Genomic DNA, 14,731 nt, shown 5'->3' with positions numbered 1-14,731 from the left:
GGAGAAGGGAAGGAAAAAGAGAGGGAGAGAAACATCAATGTGTGAGAAATTAAATGAGTTACCTCTCACATGCCCCCAACTGGGGACCTGGTTTATAATCCAGGCATGTGCCCTGACTGGGAATTGAAATGGTTGCCTTTCAATTTACAGGCCAGTGCTCAATCCACTGAGCCACACCAGCCAGGGCTATGTGGCAGTTTTAAAAGATGATTGTAAAATTAATATAGAAATAAATACAAGAAGTCAGTATAATCAAGAAAATACTTAACAAAAAAAAGTGGGAGAACCTAGTCCTCCAGATGCCACGATGTATTATAAAACTACAGTGATCTGTATGCCATAATTATTTAAGTATGTATAGACATACCAAACAACAGAAGTGAGTTGAAGTCCAGGAACAGAATCATATATGCACCCAAAAATATTTATGACACACCTGTATTGGAGAGGAATGGGTAAGCAACATTCCTTTTAATAAATGGTGCTGGGTCAATTAGGTTCCAATGAAAAACAAAACCTGAATCTTAACCCATTCCTCACACCAAATTCAATAATCAATTCCAAGTGAAATACAGATCCAAACTGAAATGGTAAAACAATAAAAGCTTATATAGATAACAAAATATAATACCATAATGGCTTTGGGCAGACAAGTGTTTCTTAAACATGACACAAAGAATATCATGCTAAACAAAACATGTCAGAAAAAGTTAAGAGCCATATGATTTCACTCATATGCGAAATATAAAACCTAAAGTAACGAATAAGAAAAACAAAAACTCCTAGGCATAGACAACAGTATTGTGGTTACTAAAGGGAAGGGGATAGAAGGGGAAGTAAAGGGTAAAGGGGGTCAAATATACAGTGATGGAAGAAGATTTGACTTGGGGTGGTGGGCACTCAATGCAATATGTAGATCATGTATCACCCCAATAAGTTTAATAAAAATATTTTAAATAAGCTACACCAAAATGAAGAACTTCGCATTATCAAAAGACACAAATGAGTGAGTAAAAATGTAATCCACAGAGACAGCAATACATGAAACAAATGATTCATATCTAGAACCCGGAAACAACTCATAATTTTGATGAAGTTCAAGTTAACCTTTCTCTTTTTGAGTCATGCCTTGGATTTACATCTAAGAAATATTTGGTTATTCCAAAGTCACAGAGATTTTCTTATATGTTTCTCTGTGCTGTTGCCAGAATTTCTTTTGGGCTTACATTGAAATCTGTGTAATTAATAATTATAATATATATAGGAAAGCTACATATTCATAATCAATAATAATCATGTGAAAAAACAAAATATTTATTAAACAATCTTTGGTTACTTTAAGCCACTGTTTTATAGGAAATCTAACATCTTATTTTTTAATGTAACATTTTTTTGGTGAGAGATCACTATCAAATATATTGAATCTAATAATTCTTCAAATTTTGTGCTGTTTCCTTTGATTATATAGTTTGTAAAGAAATATTGGGAATTTACCTAAAATATCTTTGTGCATAAATTACCAATCTCTTTAAACACTTTTCTTAATTTACATGAAATTGATCTTCCAAAGGGTTTTCTTAGACTAATAATGAGGCAAACACTGTATTCTGTCTGAGGAAATATAAAAATATTGTCACTTCATAAGTCATAAAAATATATAATATTTCTGTAATTCTCATAGGCTAAATATGACAATTAACCCTAAATTCAGAAAATCAACCAAATGCTGCACAGCCTTCACTTCCATATCCCATGTGATGTCCTCCCTACTGTATTAGCTGAACAACATTTGGGGAAGTATGTATCCTTAAAAATCTATCACTAATTAGGGTCATCTTAAGAGTATGTGACCAATTAATTTAGATTTATCCTTGAAAGAGATGTGATACAGTTTGGAAGCTACTCAAAGTGCCTGATAAATGGTTGATTAGAAAGATTGTAGGAAGTTAATAAGAAAGGAGTATAATGGGGAACAGAGTGTAACTCCCACAATCTTTGATTCAGGAAAAGGGGGAGTGGATGGTACCCCATTTAAAAGATACTTTGCATAACAATGGCAAGTTTAAATAGCAGCATCTGCTGCCCAGGGCAAATTGTGTACCTGGCTTAGAACATTCAGAGACTCTTGATGTAGCCAGCGGGGTCGGGGGTAGGGAGCGGCTGATAGAGGGTTTTTGTGAAAGGCAGGAGGCATATGACCGCCCCAGATGCCCATGCGTCACTGGGAACTTTTGCCCTGACTAAAGATGGTGCTAAAAGAAGGTAAAAGATACGGGGAAACTGGCAAAAATGGTGGACACTAACACACCATAGGAGGGGCCAGATATGAGGTCACGCAGGAAGTTCCGGGAGAACATTTAAATTAGGGTGGGCTGAAAGAGAAGAGGGAACTACAAGATCTTCAATGACAGAAGAGGTCTGAAAGTCAGAAGTCCAGTGAGTTGCAAGACCTGGCGGTTCGGTGGGGGACTTGCCCAGCCACCTGGATTCGTGAGAGATGCTTGGAGCTGAACTGTGATCAGGAATGCTGAGCTTTGGACTTCTGTGTTTCTGAAAGATGGTACCTCTGACTGGCATGCTCTGGAACTGGCCTGGTTTGGCAGGGGGAGACAGGACTACGTGTTTTGGGGTGTTTTAAAGGAAGTGGGACTTAACAGCAGAAATCTGCCATTTATTCTAAATCTGTATGACCTTTAAATAAACTACCCCTTTCCTTTTCACCACACTCTTGCACTGGGAGTCATGCTTCTTGGCAGCGGGCCATCAAACCCCACAGCTGTTCCAGAACAGCATTGCTGGGGTTCTCTGATATGAAGACTGCCATGATAGAAGGGAAGTATCTCAAACTTACTCTGAAGAAACAAAATCTCCTTTAATCTCCACACTTATTTAGTATGGTTGTTGAGTTCTCAGTAATATCACACATATACTTATATCTAGACTAAATCAAACATAGGAATAAAAAACAAATTTTCAAACAAAGCAGGGTCTCCAAAATTCCCCAGAGCCCATGATTTGGGGAGTGGGGAATAAGAGTTGGTGGAGCACAGCCATTTTTCCTGAGAGGTACCCTTTCATATCTATGGCTGGTAGCTAGTGTCTTAGTTATGCAAATGGTGTTGGCTCTTCCAAGGCCCCAAGGAGATGGGAGGGGTTTTGACTATAAAATGGTGATGAAAGAACTTATGGGCCTATGCAAGGTTCTAGTGGTAAGAACCAGTCAACATACCCACTGCATCACAGGCTGCAGTCAGGAATTTTAAAAAAAGGCAGCAGTCATTAGCGAGAGAACCATGTGGTTTTGAAAGGGAAAAGGGGAACACCATTCAGTTTGTAAAGAGAAAGAAAGCCATGCGGTTTGTAAGAACGTAAAGAGAGCCATGCAGTCGGAAAAAAGGAACGGCCCAGCCATGCGGCCTGGGCTAGTAAGAAAGCCAGCCTACTGCTGCTTTAATTGTGCCAACTCTGGTGGACTCCAAGCCTTCAAGAACTCTACTTTGCAGACCTGGACTTTCTGAACTTTTCTGAACTTCTCTATAATCCAGTGCAACATGGCACATGCTTTTCTGGACTGTGATAAAAGAGGCTGATGACATCCTGGACTATTATACGGAGGATGATGACATGTACCCCAGATCCTGAAGGAGAGAGCTGACAGATAAGGGATGGGGAACTTCTGGGCTTTGTTTTGGTTTATAGTTTTGGGGGGAGGGGCAAGGGAAGTGCTGGGTCCCATAGGAGAACAGGGCTCTGATCAGGAGTGCTCCCAGCCCCGCCTCCTCAAGGTTGGAATGTTGTAAAGAAAGACCTGTTTTCCTCAACACTAATTGTTGGGTTTTACACCAAGGGACCACATTAATGAACTCCCTTTTGTTCGATATCAGTTTCTCGCCGTGAGTTGAAAATAGTGCTTTTTCTGTGTAATGTTCATACTTGGATGTGGTGTGTAATAAGTGTTGCCTGAATTCAAACAAACTTTATCATCATGATGTTTGAACACAGCTTTATGCATAGAAAATAATATTCAGCCAAGTAAAAGCCATTCGTTGCCCGGAACGCTGCTAAAGGGAACTGAGTTCACCCCAGGATATATTTTGTTCACCAAACATAACTGCTTTAAGTAAAATCAGAAAACAACATTGAGTTGCCTTTTAGGGCTGGGTCATGCCTTCCCCTGCCTTCTATGACTGCAAGCATTCATTTTCTGAATTACATTAGCCACAAGCAGAAGCACATGAACAAGAACACTGCTTGGATCTGTAAGGGAACTTGACATGCTTTCTCTGCATTTGGGGCAAAAGCTCCCACATAAGTATTAAGCCTGCTATCTCATGGTATCCAAACTCTGTCCATGTCTCCACTTACATTATTATTCTGCAAGACCTGCAGTGCCTTGTTGACATTGTTCAGGGCATGAACTCTTGTGGATCCTTTTTCTTTTGGCTGAAAACAAAATGAAACAATGTTTACTACCCAGATGAGAGACCAGAACCTAATAGAAATGGAATAATTTATACATTTCACTTCTAATTTTAATCTTTTGAATAAACACAGTCTATGAGACATTAATATAATGAATTTAAGTGCTTTGGACTAATTGTACTTGTCATAGGACTTAGCATGAATCGACCCCTCCTCAGGAAAAATGATAGCATTTTTTTTCTTCACAAAAGCTATATTGGTTACAATCTGCCCTTCATTCTATAGTCCATTGGGGATTACTGCATGACCACCAACAGAACAGAAGCATCAGCATGCATAAGGACACTTGCTCGTAAAATAAATAAATGAGGTAATTTCTACATTTTTAAAGAAAGTTTAAAAGAGATTTGGGCCTAGCAATATTATATAATGTGACATAATGTTAAACAAAACTATTTCTGTGACAATAATCTTTATTCTCTTAGTCACTAAAGCTCAAACCTCAATCATCTTTGGTTTTCTAACTCTCACTTTCAATTCCAAAAGTCATATCTTGTCCGGTAATTTTTAAGCTAACATTTGCATAGTTTATTACAATATATGGATTAACTCATTTATTCAGTTCTAGAGTTTTAGAAATTTTACCCTTATGATGCCTGCTGTATTTAATCCTAAAATGAGATCTACCTTCTTAGTAAATTTTTAAGTGCACAATAAAGTATTTTTAACTATAGGCACAATGTTGTCAGCAGGCCTGTAGAACTTTCTCATTTTGCATAACTGAAAGCTTATACCTATTGAACGGCAACTCTCCATTTTCCATATCACATATTAAATGTTATCACAATAAAAATAATTAAAAATAAAATTTCATTATGTAGAAAAGCTTTTACAAAATATATTAAATAACAAAGATAGCAAATGTTGAAAGTGAACATCTATTAATTGACATAAATTGTGTTACTGAGTATTTTCACTTTCTTGTTCTCTGTATGCTAGACTATACCGAAAAGAAAATAATATTGTGAGATTGTTTTATTCATAAATAGGTCCTGTATTGCTAGTTAATTCAGATTGGTAAATTAGTGAATATTACCAGATCTCATACACTTATGCTGAGTTAGTGGTCTGAAATCCTTATAAGGCTAATGTGAACTTTCTTATAAATAAATCACGTACCAGTTTTTGCTCTGTTAGGCCTTCAAGAAGGTCTAGGAGGCATCTTCCATCCTGCAGGTCAGTGAAGAGGTTCTCTATGTGCTGCTTCCCAAACTGAAATGTGAAATATACCCAATTAAGCAAAACACACTTTCAGTGATTCGTTTCCATGATTATGCTTCTGAAAATTTAAAACTAGGTTTAAGAATATTTAATATATCCAATTCTTAATCAGTCAAGGGTGACAGATGAAAAGAGAACCTCCAAGTACAAAACAAAAAACAATATATCATCATCACATGAAATCAATTTTTAAAATTTTTTAATAACAGGTGTTGGAGATCTGTAGCTTCATTGACCTAATTAACACAACTTTTTAAAATGCTGATTCTATGAAGGAGAGAAAACATTGAAAAAAAATACGAGGCAGAGCCCTGACTGGGTTGGCCATCATCCCGCAAACTGAGGGGTTGCTGGTTCAATTCCCAGTCAGGACACATGCTTGGGGTCTGGATTGTAGGCCAGGTCCCAGGTTGGGGGTCTGCAGGAGGCAACTGATCAATGTTTCTCTCATGCATTGATGTTTCTCTCCCTCTCTTTATCACTCCCTTCTCTGCTCTCTAAAACTAACTAAATAAAATCTTTATTAAAAAAAAATCGAGCAATTGGGCATTGGGAGAGGAGAAGGAAATACACAAAGAAACAGAGACCACATACAATGCCCTTTGTAGGTACATAAAATTTAACTGTTTTATGTACTTGGAAATATAATACATAATCATGGAGGTTTTACCATCCTTCACCCATAGTATCAGCTCCTTCTGTATACACATTTCACATGCTGCTGCAGAATGACCCACTCTCATATTAGAATGGCTCAAATTTTAGAAAGATCCATTTTAAATTGAGTTAAATTGGCTGGTGAAAGTTTTTTTTATCTATTTTTGTTCAGATATTTACTTGGGAATTACATTGAGGAAAAATAATAGACATTAATAACATCTAACATTTTTGGAGTAACTACTCCTGACAAACACTCTGCTAAAAGAGTGGATTTTATCATCTCTGTGACATTTCTGTGAGATGAGCATTAATCGACTCATCTAACAGACAAGACAAAGGTTAAATATGGGGCCTTTTGTCACTAAACCAGAAGGTGGTAAAGCCAAGTTTTTGGCCCAGATCTGTCTAACTCCTGGGGGGCTTTGTTCCTTCTACTTTGCTGCTTCCTTGGCCTTTCCCCCTTCTATTTGATTATCTTTCTAATATTTTATTTCTTCTGATGTGCCTCCAAATATTTTCTTTTTCTGGTTTACAGCCTGCAATCCCTTTATATGAAATCATACACAACTCTTTCATCACCCAAGTTATCTAGAAAGCTATAATTTATCAGTGACATATTTATTGAGCACCCATAAACCTGAGCTAGGTGCTGGAGCACACACCAGTAAATTAGATGGACATGACCCAAACCCTTATGGAAATTTGAGCCAGTAGGGAAAACAAATAATCTGAAAGGTAATACAACACAGAAGTGGTAAAAGGGACCCAGGAACACACAACTGTGAAACCTCCCACAGTCTGGGGATCAGGAAATCCATTCCAAAAATGTCAGGCGATGGTTCTAACATTAGCCTTGGGCAACTGGGCTCTTCTTATTCACTCCTTTAATCACATATACATATTGAATTTCATGCAGGTCAAGAAAATCAAGAAAATTTCTGGTTTGTTTCCAGGCAAAAGACATCCCTAAAGTTTCCAAGATTGAAGACACAGAATTCAGGCTGTCACTATAGCCAGGTTGCCATGTTGGTGACAAGTTGGGTCAATGCCTAGGTGTTTCACTTAATGAGAACACAGACCATTGCAAAAGCCCACCAGCCCCTATATGCCCAGTTCCGAGAATCAATCTACAAATGTGCTTTGACAAAGATAACTACATGTTATTCTTTTGGAATTCTACTTAAGTAGTTCTGCTTAAAACTCTATGGCAAAAAGAAAACACCAACATGCTTGAGTTTTATTTTTTAAAACACTCTTAGTATACATAACAGAGAAGTAAATATTAAAACAACAGTGTCATTTTCATGAAACTTTAATGGAAGATTTTTACTAATAAGTAAAGAAAATGAATGTATATTTTTATAATGATTATGTCAAGAACCTCGGATATAATCTGGAATAACATGGCATCTGGAGAGTAATATTAAGGTTTTATTTTCAAAGTGGTTGAAGTTCTATAATGCCTGGGAAATGCTGTTTTGGTTTTTTATTTTCTTCAGGAGCAAAATTTTATGGATGCATTTGAGCAGTGCATGGCTTCTAAACTTATCAAGGAAGAGAATATTGCACATTGAAATGTGTCAAGTTTTGAAGAAAATAAAATATAGGTAGCTGTTCTTATTAAAAATTATGTCTAGATAGATAGATAGATAAAATTTGTCAAACCAGAAAGGATGTGGGTGGCAAAATGTTCATTCAAGAAGAAAAAAAGAGACAAGGAAGGAGATAAATCTTCAGGTATGAAATAAAGCATGACCCTCTAGCATCGAAGACACAAGGACTAGAAAGCTTAAGCTTTGGGGCAAGGAGTCTAGACACAGATGAACAAAGCAAACAGGATCTTGCTTTGATCTAGACTTATACACACAGACAAGGGTATTTTATAATTCTTCCTTCTCAGCTGGAATCAAACAAAATGGAGAGGGAGTGAAGGACTGTGGGCCAGTCAGAGGCCTCCAGGAACAGCTACTTAGGGCCACCTAAAAAGCAGTGAGGTCACAGAGCAAAAAGACAGTTCTTAGTATCATAGGTAAATTTCCAAATTCACAGACCCTATGAAATCCAGTTTCTCTTTGTTATTCCCACCGCCGTCTCTAATAGAGTGCTTCTCAGAATGTTTCTCCCAAGCATTCTTCCAGGAGGTGAGATTGAATGAATTTACCCTGGAGTCTGGCAGTATAAATTATACAGTGACAGACAGTTCTATGAAAACATACATTTTATGTGAAGAATTCACGGAGATGTTGCCTTCTTGTCTTAATGCATGTGTGTTTGAACTTAAAAGTAAGTTCAAGCACTTTTGAGTGAAATTTTCCCCGCCTGTGGTCTAATTGAAATGAAAGCGATCTTCAATGACCTGTACAAAATTTAGTCTGTCACTCCATGGACCTCCAGAGCTCGTCTTATTCTTCCTGTAGAATGAATATCCCAGGGAAAGCAAACATTTCGTTTCTCTTGGATGGCTTTCATTTCTTTTCCTAGACTCAACTCCTCGTTCCACAGTGTTGCAGATACAATTGTGCAAAAGGAGCATGCATTTCAGAGGGAGAAATAGCTGACTTTTGAACTCAAGTCTCCTGTTCATTAGCTGCACTGTCTCGGGCAAGTGACTTAGCCTTTCTGAGGCACAATTTATGCTTAGGTACAATGGGAATTGAAACAATACCACTTCATAGTGCTGCTCTGAAGTTTAAATGAAACAGTGCAGGTTTGTTGCACAGACTTGGCAAATAGTAGGCACTTGATGAATACAGGATAGTTTTTATGATTGATTCTTCTCTTATACCTTGGCTTATTTCTCTTCGCCCAAAATCTAGTTGTAAAGACAAGTGTGGTGCATTATTGAATGTGCTAGAAAGTGCAGAACTCATATACAACATGCTGTTTCTTTCTCAGAGTCTGGTACCCCTTTTAAGAGTGAAAGTTAATGAGGGAAAGTGTCACTCCATATTCGGTTACTAATACTGAAAATGTGGATGGCACAGGGGCAACACTCAGAAGTTTAAGTGCTTTTTTTCTTTTCTTGTTCTTTTGATTATTTTTAATTAATTCTTCCTTTGGTTTCCTCCCTTTTCATCTTCTGCATCTACCATGCTTTTTGTTGCAAGTGGCATTTTATGCCATGGAAACAGTCATATTTACTTACAATTCCCTATCTTTAACGACTTTATTTTCAAGTGGATGAAAATTATTTTGTAGAGCATACAAAACATGAAACCCTCTTTGGGGCATATAACCCTCTGGCTCCCTTTCTTCAATTTTTTTCATGACAAATATTTCCTTTAAAAACTGAACTTTTGATAATACTTAGCAGTTTCCTGCATCCACTTACATATTGTTTTCTTCTTGCTAACCCAAATAACAAGATGAAAGGACCATAAAATGAGACAATAATCCTCCCAGATCATTGTCAGTTTGATACAAAGAAATACAGAATTTCTTCATATCTTTATACAGTGTTTAAAAAAAGAAATTAGAGAGTTTGGTAAGTAGCCTAAACAAAGTGAAAAAAATTGAGAAAGGGAAAAAATGTATTTGTGAAAATATTTAAATAGCTTCCAACTCTTCAGAGGTATGTCAATCTTTTCACCTGTATGTATAGAGATCAATACAATGTTCCAATAGAAGGCAAAGAACACAGGAATAATGTAGCATAGCCTTCTAGTTACAGAAAGGTCATCAGGCTCTGGGTATCTCTGTTGCTCAGAAAGTCAAGATACTCCTCTGTGATTACAAATCTTTAGATACTAGAAACACCGAAAGCACTAGAAACACCAAAAAGGAGTAGAAAATTGATTAGAAACTTACAGGTGAATACTGCTGGCCAACTTCAATAAAAATAATGCAGCCCATTGTCATATTAATAAGTCTTTTTTATAGATGAGTTTTTAAAGTATGGGTTGTAATAAGTAGTCTGTAAGAGAATTTTATGTAGGCATAATATACACACAGAAAAGTACATATATCCTAAATGTTAGCTTAATGAATTTTCACAAACCGAGCACATTTATATTATCCACACCAGACAGAGAAACACAATATGACTACCATCCTAGGAGCTTTCTCATACCCTCTTCTATATGCTCCACTTCAAAGATGATTACTACAAAATAAGTTTTAGTACCATAGTTAAGTTTTGCCTTAAAAGGAGTCTCTAAAATACAGAAGAATAACACTTGTTTAAGATTTAATTTTAGAAAATTGATGACTGAAAGGCATCAGGTTTGAGTAGAGAGAATTTGGGGTGGGGACTGCATGGATGAAATGCATTTTACAAAACCAAGGCAAATGTTATAATACAGTAAATAAGAGTATTTTCTCTGTACCCAGATTGAACTGGTTCAAATCTCAGCTCTGCTATTTCAGCTGTGTGATGCTGAACAAGTAATTGAGCCTCTCTGTACCTTATCTTTTTCATATCTGAAATGAAGATTTTCTGGACTTCTGGCAAAGATGGAGACCTAGACAGACATGCTGCATCTCCCTCCACAACTAAGAAGGAATACAACTACCTTAAAACTAGAAATAACCAGAAGTCCCAGAAAAATCAAACTGCATGGAAGTCCAGCAAACAAAGATATAAAGAAGAAATACTCATCCTGACAGGTAGGAGGGGCAGAGCCTGGGCAGAGAGGACATGGTGTGGTGGTGACAACAGTGGTGGCAGCAGTAGGCTGACAGAAAGCACAGTCACACATTTTAAAAAGTCAGGAGGGACACCTGAGGAACATTCCCAGTTCCTCACCAGACCGCAAAGCTCAGGATCCCAGCACCAGGTAAAATCAAGCCTCATTGCTTTTGACTGTGCAGATCAGTGGGGGTTGGGGTGGAGGCAGAAACTGCCGGTCTCTCAGCAGAGTCCACTTGTTTAAAGGGCCCTTATGGTTCTAGAACATCCACAGACTCACCCACTCTGGGAATGACAGCCAGGGCAACAGCGAGAGGGGCGACAGTCCAATATGGAAGTGGGAGAGGTGCCTGGAAAAGAGACGAATGCTGGACAGGCAGCATTATTCCCTCTCAGATCCCTCCCCCACATACAGTGCCACAATATGGTGAAACAGGTCACCCTGTACTGATGAATCACTAAGGCTCTGCCCCTTACAACGTAACAGGAGCAACAGTTCTACCTAAGACACAGAGGCAAACAAACACAAGAGCCTGTCAAGATGAGGAGACAGAGAAGTATGGCCCAAAAGAGGGAATGGATCAAGGTTCTAGTGGGAGAACTAAGCCACAAGGAGATAGCCGACCTAACAAATGAGGAGCTAGCCAACCTAACAGATGCAGAATTCAAAACACTGGTGATAAAGATGCTCACAGGATTGACAGATATGCTTGAGTACAGCAAATGCATAAGGGAAGAAGTGAAGGCTATGCTAAGTGAAACGAAGAAAAATCCACACAAAACCAATGGTAAAGGGAAGGAAACCAGGATTCAAATCAATGGTTTGGAATATAAAGAAGAAAAACAAAACAAAACAAAAAAAAAAAACAGTCAACCAGTAGAGAATGAGGAAATAAGAATTGAAAAACATGAGGAGAGGCTTGGGAACCTCTGGGACAACTTTAAACATGCCAACATCTGAATCATGGGGGTGCCAGAAGGAGAAGAGGAAGAGTAAGAAACTGAAAACTTATGTGAAAAAATAATGGAGGAAAACTTCCCAAATTTGGTGAAGGAAATAGACAAACAAGTCCAGGAAGCATGGAGAGTCCCAGGCGAGCTGGACCCAGCGGGGACCACACCAAGACACATCATCATTAAAATGACAAAGGTGAAAGATAAAGAGAGAATCCTAAAAACAGCAAGAAAGAAGTGGAGAGCTGCCTACAAAGGGGTGCCTATAAAACTATCAGCTGATTTCTCAAAAGACACTTCACAGGCAAGAAGGGGCTGGCAAGCAGTATTCAAGCAACCTACAACCAAGCAACCTACAACCAAGCAACCTACAACCAAGATTACTCTATCCAGCAGAGCTATCATTTAGAATGGAAGGGCAGATGAAGTACTCCCCAGACAAGGTAAAGCTAAAAGAGTTCACCATCACCAAGCCATTATATGAAATGTCAAAGGGACTTACTTAAGAAAAAGAAGATCAAAACTATGAACACTAACATGACAACAAACTCACAACTATCAACAACTGAATCTAAAAAATAAAAACAAAACCCAACTAAGCAAACCAGAATAGGAACAGAATCATAGGTATGGGGATCATTTGGAGGGTTATCAGTTAATAGGGGGTCGGGGGGAGGGGGAGAAATGGGGAAATGGTGCAGGGATTAAGAAGCATAATCGGTTAGTACAAAATAGACAGAGAAAAGTTAAGAATAATATAGGAAAGGATGAAGCCAAAGAACTTATATGCATGACCCATGGGCATGAACTGAGGGGGGTGGGATTGCTGGAGGGAAGAGGGGTACTGGGCAAAGGGGAGCAAAGGGGAAAAAATTTGAACTATTGTAACAACATAATCAATAAATATACTTAAAAATAAATAAAATAAAATTAAGATCTTCCATTTCCTAACTTGTGGTGATGCTGAGAAGATAGAAATAGACTTAGAACAGCACTTTGTTTTAAATGCACTCAATCAGTGTTAACCATCATGAATTTATTCTGAATATTTAACCCAAATAATCCATATTTTCCACAGTTCTCCTTGTAAATTTTGCCCCAGAATAACAGAGGGTTCAACATCAAAGTAGTAGCATGGGGATTAAACCGATAATACATATAAGGTTACCCGGCATAGAAAATGCTCCATAAACCCTAGTAACATTATCTCCATCCTCCTTCCTGTTCAATGTCATCGCCTGGAAGTAGAAAGAACTCTCTTCTCTGAAGGTCCCAGGGTCCTAGCAGGACTTGGGATATTTGAGGGGAGTTCAATAAGGGACAATTTACAAAAATGATGGCAGAATATAAAAAAAATCAACACAAGTGGTAACAGAGAAGTGCTATTATCACTCCTAAATTCATAGGAATGAGGAGAAAGAGAGTAAATACTGGTCCCGGAGCAGAGAAAGAGCTGAGCGGGTCAACAGACAGGAGCTTTGATATTTGGGAGACGAATGCAGTGAATAAATGCTCTGGTCTTTCTTTGCTCCCTCCCTCATATCTCGTAAATGCTCTCATTAGTCAAATCCAACTGGAAGGCAGAGGGCAAGAAGTCTTCTGATGATTATTGCCCACAGAGGTCAGCCTCTCAGGGAAGAGAAAGGCAGGGAATGGACCAGAGGGATAAACCAAAAACATTCAACACCCTAGACAGGGAAACAGGCTCTCTGTGATCCAAGGGATCAATGTCAGGGATGCCCATGTCAGGAAATAAAGGAAGTCCCCAGTGGTCCTTCCCAAGCCTCCAAAATTATTTTTATCTCTGGTAATGTCATCTCAAAGAGCCAAATGGATCATCAGGACACTTTCTCTACTGTAACAGGATATCAAAGTTGTGTGGGCTTTAACAGATGAAAATGAAGATATATTATCCTTTATTCCTTAGCATCAAATACTTTTAGAGGCTTTTCTGTACTAGGAACAGAAATAAAATCTGGGCTGCAAAGATAATCAAGAAGAATCCTAGTTATTCCTTAGAGCTAAGAAATGTTCAAGAGCTAAATTAGGTACTATAATCGTTTTACAGCCTCTCCAGATTAAAATGTTATTTGGCACTAACTCTTTATAAAACACAGTCACTAGAACCCAATGTGTATTTTATACTATTAAATACAGGAGAAGAGATTCAACCAGATTGCACATTAGAAATTTCAACGGGAACCACAACTATAGTTAACAGAATTCAAGTCATTATCTGTAAATGGGCTATTATAAACCCAAAAGTAAGGTGTGCTTAACCAAATATCAGCATGGTTTCTTGTCTGATCAGGTCTATCTTTATAACATGCTTTGTAATAAAATTGAATCCTTAACGCAGTCCTGAGTTTTCTCATCTGTAAATTAGATAGGTCAGTACAAATTCAATTATCAGGTATTCTGAAACAAAAAAAGTAAAATTGTGGTAAGTTATTTTCTATCTTGCCTTTCTAGATAGAAACTTAACACAATTCACAAACATTATTTTAAAATATGTGTAGACCTTCAAACTGTAACTGTAACTAATTCTCTCATATCACTTTTAATTACCTCCTATACATTTAAAATTCTGAAAATTAAATTCAATTTTACTATTGAATCACATAGATATAAGATTTAAGGTTGAGACAGCCACTGATGGAAATGGAGGTAGAGTATATTCTATCCAGATAGTGGCTTTTGTGAAATAAAAAGCACAGTATATGGTTTGTAAGACAAAGTACTTTGTTTCAAAGCATCTAAATAACACTCTGATTCTTCAAAAATAAA

The 14,731-nt window shown here is 37.7% G+C and overlaps 1 protein-coding gene across 1 annotated transcript in view; it reads right to left on the bottom strand.

Moving 5' to 3' along the window:
• DMD (dystrophin) overlaps positions 1–14,731 on the bottom strand; it is a 1,939,482-nt gene that overhangs the window by 1,588,220 nt on the left and 336,531 nt on the right. Inside the window, exons 3-4 of the mRNA XM_090265340.1 lie at positions 5,602–5,694; positions 4,366–4,443 (exon numbers count right to left, since the gene is read on the bottom strand). Of these exons, the coding sequence (XP_090121466.1) occupies positions 4,366–4,443; positions 5,602–5,694 (171 nt within the window). The remainder of the gene's footprint in view (positions 1–4,365; positions 4,444–5,601; positions 5,695–14,731) is intronic.

This window comes from Furipterus horrens, unplaced genomic scaffold (assembly GCF_987537825.1).
Source record: "Furipterus horrens unplaced genomic scaffold, mFurHor1.1.pri manual_scaffold_17, whole genome shotgun sequence".
NCBI classification, from domain to species: Eukaryota; Metazoa; Chordata; class Mammalia; order Chiroptera; family Furipteridae; genus Furipterus; species Furipterus horrens.
Note: the sequence above shows the minus strand (reverse complement) of the source record. Positions and strands in the feature narration are given on the sequence as shown.